Source organism: Mytilus galloprovincialis, chromosome 3 (genome assembly GCF_965363235.1).
Source record: "Mytilus galloprovincialis chromosome 3, xbMytGall1.hap1.1, whole genome shotgun sequence".
NCBI classification, from domain to species: domain Eukaryota; kingdom Metazoa; phylum Mollusca; class Bivalvia; order Mytilida; family Mytilidae; genus Mytilus; species Mytilus galloprovincialis.
In genome coordinates, this window is record NC_134840.1 from 111,138,130 (window position 1) to 111,145,495 (window position 7,366).

At 36.2% G+C, this 7,366-nt stretch overlaps 1 protein-coding gene across 6 annotated transcripts in view; it reads right to left on the reverse strand.

Moving 5' to 3' along the window:
• The window catches only part of LOC143069788 (serine/threonine-protein phosphatase 4 regulatory subunit 3-A-like), a 32,626-nt gene extending 26,759 nt beyond the window's left edge, over positions 1-5,867 (reverse strand). For 5 of the 6 annotated variants that reach the window (XM_076244581.1, XM_076244579.1, XM_076244580.1 and 2 more), the window contains exons 1-4: positions 5,764-5,867; positions 5,367-5,631; positions 3,995-4,050; positions 3,636-3,734 (exon numbers count right to left, since the gene is read on the reverse strand). In XM_076244581.1, the coding sequence (XP_076100696.1) occupies positions 3,636-3,734; positions 3,995-4,050; positions 5,367-5,517 (306 nt within the window). In that variant the 5' untranslated portion in view covers positions 5,518-5,631; positions 5,764-5,867. Of the gene's footprint in view, positions 1-3,635; positions 3,735-3,994; positions 4,051-5,366; positions 5,632-5,763 lie in introns of those variants that run through there. The other variant, XM_076244583.1, reaches the window with a different exon arrangement.
• Positions 5,868-7,366: the final 1,499 nt, after the last annotated feature.

Genomic DNA, 7,366 nt, shown 5'->3' on the forward strand with positions numbered 1-7,366 from the left:
CAGTGCATGCCTAAGAAGATGGTTGGGTGTGCCAAGAAGTTTCAGCAGCATTGGATTGTACAGCACAGGAACAAAGCTACAATTACCAATGAAGGCATTGACAGAAGAGTATAAAGTTACAAAGACAAGACAGGTTATGACGTTGAGAGACAGCAAAGATGCTAAAGTGAGAGGAGCCAAAGTAAAGATCAGGACAGGAAGAAAATGGAAAGCAGAGGAAGCAGTTAAGGAAGCTGAGACTAGACTAAAGCACAGTGTCATCGTTGGTGTAACAGCAGTTGGTAGACAGGGATTTGGTATGACAACAAAACCAAGGTGGGATACAGCAAATGAGAAGGGACGGAGGGAACTGGTACAACAGGAAATACGACAGATGGAAGAAGAGAGTAGGAATGTTAAGGCAGTAGGAATGAAACAGCAGGGTAGTTGGTTGAATTGGCAAGGAGCGAGAAGCAGGGCTTTGACCTGGAGCGAGATTTGGAGTATGGAGGGATACAGATTGAGTTTTCTACTAAGATCAGTGTATGATGTTTTACCAAGCCCATCAAACCTCTATACCTGGGGGTTGATAGAAGACCCAACGTGCACATTATGCAAAGACAAACCAGCATCTCTACAGCATGTGTTGTCAGCATGTCCAGTCGCATTGAAAGATGGAAGATATACATGGAGGCATGACAGTGTATTGAAAACAATAGCAGCAAAGTTGGATACCACCAGGAGAAAGAAGAGAAAGATGCAGAAGAACATCACATTTGTAAATTTTGTGAGGGCTGGAGAAAAGAAAGATAACCAGGCAGAAGGTTTAGGGATACTTGGAACAGCATCAGACTGGCAGATGACAGCAGACATACATCAACGCATGAGTTTCCCAGCAGAAATAGCAGCAACATCGCTAAGACCAGATATAGTCATTTGGTCACAGGGAACTAGGCAGGCGGTCTTGCTGGAACTGACAGTCCCATGGGAAGACAGAATAGAGGAAGCTTATGAAAGAAAGATGGCAAAATACCAGCAGCTAGTAGAGGATTGCAAACAGCGGGGATGGAGGACGTGGTGTTTGGCAATAGAAGTCGGATGCAGGGGCTTTGCAGGACAGTCAATGTGGCGGGCACTTAGGACCTTGGGAGTAGTAGGAGCAGAGAGGAAGAAACTGATTACAGAAGTGTGTAGAGAAGCAGAAGTGGCATCACAGTGGATTTGGAGGAAAAGAGACGAAGTGTGGAAAAGTACAAAGTGTTAGAACAATGAACATTTATTGTGTAGATAATGGACAGATTTAGATATACAGAACAGCATTCAGTTACAGAAGAACAGCAATGACATCAGCTGAGACATCGGAGCCGTGTAGGCCATCCAGTTCCAGGTTCAGATTGATCACCTGAGCCGGCGCACCTCTGGAGGTTGTTGTGGAATAGCGCCGAAACAGCCAAGGAAGGAGGACCCCACCTGATGATGGAATTGGATTAGCATTCCTTTGATGTTTACAAGGTAATTCATTTAAAACTAAATTATTCAAGTGATAATTCAAACCAGAGACAATATGTTTCTATTCAAACTAAGATTTTTGGATTCTTTCAGTTCAAAAATATTTACTAGCAGTCAACCTGCAGGAAAATGCACAAAAATGTATATTGGTCCATCAAGATGATCAATGATGTGATCACATGTACAGAAAATTTACCCATCATGTTGCTAATTTTAGTTAATCATTTACATTATCTTCAGTAAAAAATGATGTTTTCAGAGGTCTGAATAAGGGTCTAGGACACCCCCAGAATGCAGGATTTTGCACCATTTTAAAAAAAAATCCTGGGGCCCTTGAGCGGGCCCCAGACCCCCCGCCGTAGTAGCGACGAGCAAGCTCGTCGACGCGAACGGCTTCGCCGTCCGCATGTACTTGCCGCCTATTTTAGAAATTCAGCCTGCTTCTTCAAAACTTAGTGACATCAATGCCAAGTATTGTTTCAATAATCCAAACTTTGAAAAATGCATTTTATTGCAGTGTTTAAGTGAATTGTTAATTTTAATTGTTATACATTCATATTGCTAAATAAACACCCTACAGGGTCATGCCATTAACACTTATAAAATTGAAAGGACTGTTTATTGTTACATAAACAAATCTGTGTTCTAATCTGAATAATTACTTATTAATTAGTGACAGTACATATACATTATTTAAATGTGATGTTTCTTTAATACATGTAATTGTTAATTCTTAATAGGAGCTATATTCATTTGAAAAAAATGATTTATTTGCTTTCTATTTACAGTTTGCCAATCTAGAGACAAAATCTAAACAAACAAAATAGGGTATAAATGTCTTATTAAATGTATTGCATTTGTGCTTATCACTGAATCCTCTTTAAAATTCAGACAAATATTTTATATTACCCAGTATTGCCCAGTATTACCCACTAAAACCCAGTAAAACCCGGGTTTTCCCAGTATTTCCCACTGGGCTGGGCAATACTCATAAAACCCGGGTTTTTGCCAACCCTGTTTTTTTTCAAAATTTTGATGAATGCCCTTGTTTAAACTTTGCAATTTTCAAAGTTAAAAAGGGACATAACTCTATAAAGTGACTCACTGCCAGAATTTGAACTTGTCCTGAATGTTATGGTTTTTACTATTGTGTATGCAGTGATATTGTTTGCCTTAAATTACCGGTGAATGAAGACTTTTTCCCCTGGAGAAGAATCCGAATTTGAAAAAAAAATGGCTTAAAATTATTCCCAAAAAGACCACTTTTTTCCCCAAACAGTTTAGTCTCAGTAGTAATTGTGCATGAATACAAACTGAACAAGAATGTGTCCTCAGTACACGAATGCCCCACTCGCACTATCATTTTCTATGTTCAGTGGACCGTGAAATTGGGGTAAAATCTCTAATTTGGTATTAAAATTAGAAAGATCATATCATAGGGAACATGTGTACCAAGTTTGAAGTCGATTGGACTTCAACTTCATCAAAAACTACCTCGACCAAAAACTTTAACCTGAAGCGGGACAGACGGACGAACGAACGGACGCACAGACCAGAAAACATAATGCCCCTCTACTATCGTAGGTGGGGCATAAAAACACTCCTTTAACACATTTTTCATGCCTAAAATGACTATATGTGCAGATTTGAGGGTATATTTATGTATCATTACTGACAATAAGGGGTCTTATTTCAAAGCAGGGTTTGACTCTTGAAAGGGGGGTCTGCAAATTGAAGTTTCAGTCAAATTCATGGTTTATTCTAAATTTCCCAATTTGATAAAAATGACGCATATTTTCCCAATAAAACAGGGTAGAAGTAGTTTTGAAAAAAGCTAACAATATCACTGGTATGAGTTTCATAAAATTTGGAAGAGGAAAATTTAATTAAAGTGCAGAAATAAAAATGGGACTGAAAGATTGAGACTGACTTTAGGTCAAGGGTAACAATGTCCTCATTGCCAAAAATGTTTGCTTAAATTGCACCACTTTGAATTTGTAAAGAAAAACGTCTAATCAAAATAGTGGAAATGTTTTAAATTGGTAAACTGAACTAGTTAGAATTTGTAACAAGATAAACATATGTAATTAAACTTTATAACACATTTAGAGAATGTATACTTAAAACTAAATTGAGAAATGTTATACCTGGCAAATTTTCCTCCAAATCTCAAGACAACCAGCTTGTTCCTGGAAACTTAAAGCCAAATCATAGTTAGCTGCTTCTGACCATACTATCAAGGTTTCCTAGAATGTATATAAATGTCAGTGTCATGTGTGTAATAACAACAATGATTTCACATGATGTCAGTTATACATCCTACTGAGACATTTCAAATTTTATAAATAAGATGTTATGGTCTTGTGGAGTCTTAGCAATATTAAACCAGCATATTATATAACAAACATGCATGAGCTCTTTTTTGACTATTTTTGTTGATTATGTTTGACAAAACAAAAAAAGTTATGAGAATTTTCCATCAACCTGTCACAAAATGTGACATTACCTGTTGTTTCTGGTACATGGTATCAGGCTGAATCTTTGACTCCAAGAGAACAGTTCCTGAAATAAATATAGCCTGTGTTTATTTGTTATATGCATTTGGGAAAAACAACAAATTTGGACTTGCTCTTGATCATTTCATGAAATATGGTTGTGAGGTTAAAACCCTTATCCATAATATTCAGGCTTTGCAAAAATTGTCATACTTTTGAAGATGGAAAATTTTGTTTTTCATTATACATGGCTGTCATATGCCGTATGGAGAATGTATTGGTCATTTCTGGAATCATGTCTTTCACCTGAAAAGATCGATTTTGCACGCCTTTACGACGTCATTTACCAGATAGAAGGCGCGCCTGGATCCCTGCTCTATTAAAAGAATCCAGCACTTTCATAATCGTCATTCTGTAGGGTAATAGAGAAACAATTAATGTTCCGCAAGTACATAATCGTGATTGCCATATGACTGAGGGAAGGTGACCATTCTTTTAGATTTTGATTTCCCAAATATTTTGTGCAGTATAAAATAAAACTTTTTCACCCGTTTGCTCAACATGTATTGGAAATTTCTATGCATACATTTTTGTCACATGGTGATGGAAATTTGATTTGTCTAGAACCTGTATCCCCCAACTGGCCTATTAATATAAATGACATACATGCAGTCTTTACGCTGAGTGGCAGCCTAGACAGCCCAGGCTAGTAAAATTGCTCTCTGGCCTGTAAAAATCATATCTACAGGCCAACAGAATCTAACTAAAAATTTTCAAAAATTGAGCTCCGGGCCTGTAGTTTTTATAGTTCATCATGAAGACTGTACATATAAAAAAGATATTGTATGATTGCCAATGAGACAACTATCCACAAAAGACCAAAATAACACAGACATTAACAACTATAGGTCACCGTACGGCCTTCAACAATGAGCAAAGCCCATACTGCATAGTGAGCTATAAAAGGCCCCGATAAGACAATGTAAAACAATTCAAACAAGAAAACTTACGGCCTTATTAATGTAAAAAAATGAACGAAAAACAAATATGTAACACATAAACAAACGCCAACCACTGAATTACAGGATGTATGTCTTGTACCTTTTTGTTGCAAAATTTTATTGGATCAAGAGAAAAAAATTTTAAAAATAACAACCCTTTGCAGCCAACAGATTATTTGGACTTAAAAATTATTCTTGCTACATACGTTGAAATTTCAACTTTGTTTCATTGAATTTTTATGGATGCTGATGAAACTGAATTTATGATTGACTCTAAAGGTCATTGACCCTTGTGGAGTCTCAAGGAACTAACTTATATTGTATAGGAATGGCAATGTATACAAGTTTACAATGATGTAATGATGAATAATAAGAAACTAACCATCCGTTTCAGATCGGACTTGAAGTGACATTCCTTTCAATCTTTCAACAAAAATGGAGGACACATGCCCGGTGCCTTGATCATCCCACTGGCGTTCTTCGTTTAACATGTACAATTTCACCCGTCTACGAGTGCTTGTTGTGTCCGCCATTTGTGTATGCTATTATTCGTCTTTTAAACTTGTTGGTATAGTTTAAGTTATGCTGAAATCCTTTGTACTATTGGATTCCACACGAAGGCAATCTGGACCGCGTACTCACATCACCTGAAATTAACGATGATCAAATTAGTACTGCATTTCAAAGATCGACAGTTCATTCAAAACTGTCCGAAAAATATTATTGCAAAATACCAATAAACTGATTATCTTAAAATATCATCTATTTTGTAAATTTACATTTGGTAAACATAATGTCGAGCAATCAATTGGTCCGCCATCTTGAATGTGTTTAGTAAGTTGGGGTTTCCAAAATTTGTTACACGGTTTTTCGTAATTTTTTCAAAATCAATATCGGTATAGGATGCGATTCCATTTTCCGGAATTTCTTTATGTACTGAAAACTATCTACCAAATTTACAAAGGAAAAATATAAAAACTTATCACCGTTCAACAATATGAAAAAGACATTACCGTATAGTACATTTTTATTTGACTTTGATTTATGTTTCTACATTTTTATATTGAATCAAAAATGCATACGCTAGATGTAATTTGTTAACCAAAAAACACTATACTGATTTAACAGGTCGAGAACTCTAGATTTTCTGACGTCAGAATATATTTGCATAGTAATTTCCAAAACACAAGGCCAATATGGCCTTGAAAAACTGACCAATCGACTCAATGAACTACAATGCATTGTGGGCTACTACGAGTAAACTACTACTTAAAACACGTGGAATTAGTGGGAAAACAGTCAATTAATATATTGTCTGGGACTCTCAATACCAAAGTTTTTATTCTGCAAATATATTTAATGTAAAATGTATAACGTAATCTTCAATTTGCATGCTCAGATTAAAAAAATATTGTTTATTGGCTTCACGATTCGACTTTCTTTTTCGCCTTGCAAAAGTAGTTGAAGTCCGGTTTTGTGCATTGTTATGAATTGAACCTGCATTAATTTCACGACATGACACAGTGAAATATCCAATGAAGTGACCACTGTCCAGTAAGAAAATCATTTGAGCTCTTTTAAACCTGTATAATGTCATTGCAAAATCATTTCTGCCTAGAAAAACACGAAACTTTCATTGAAACACTTCTTTCTGTACTGAATGTGTATTTATTTTTTATCAGGACTTGAACTAATAGTAAGAACATCATAATATTCAGTATTCTAAAAAGAAGTGCTATGAAAGCGGCAGGGGCGGGTCCAGCCATTTTAAAAGGGGGTCCTAATCCTGGACAAAAGGGGAGGGGGTTCCAACTACATGTCCCCATCCAAATGCACTGATCGTCTAAAAAAAGAAAGTCCATCCCCCGAAACCCCCGCCCCCTGGATCCGCCACTGAGCGGATACGGTATATAGCTCAATACATTTTTTATAGTTTCATCCATCGATAATATCCGTTTGTTGCTAATTTTATCACAAAATATACCTCAGAGGTTTTTTATCGTTCGCCAATATTAAAAGTCTATGGATCATAGAAGGTGCCATATTACCTATGCTTAAGCTTTGTATATAGAAATAAGAAGGTGAGGTATGAGTGCCAAATGAGACATCTTTCCAACAAAGACATAATTTAGTAAAGTAAGCAGTCATAGGTCCAATGCTGAAAAGTAAGCTATTAATGACCCAAAAATTACTTGTGTAAAACAATCCAAAAAAAAAAAAGGCCCAATTAAATATTTAAAAGGACAAGAAATCTATCCCATCAAAAAAAAAATATTGTATAGGAGCCTGTATTTTAGTGGTAGTCGTTTGTTTATGTGTTACATATTTGTTTTTCGTTCATTTGTTTTTATATAATTAAGGCCGTTAGTTTTCTCGTTTGAA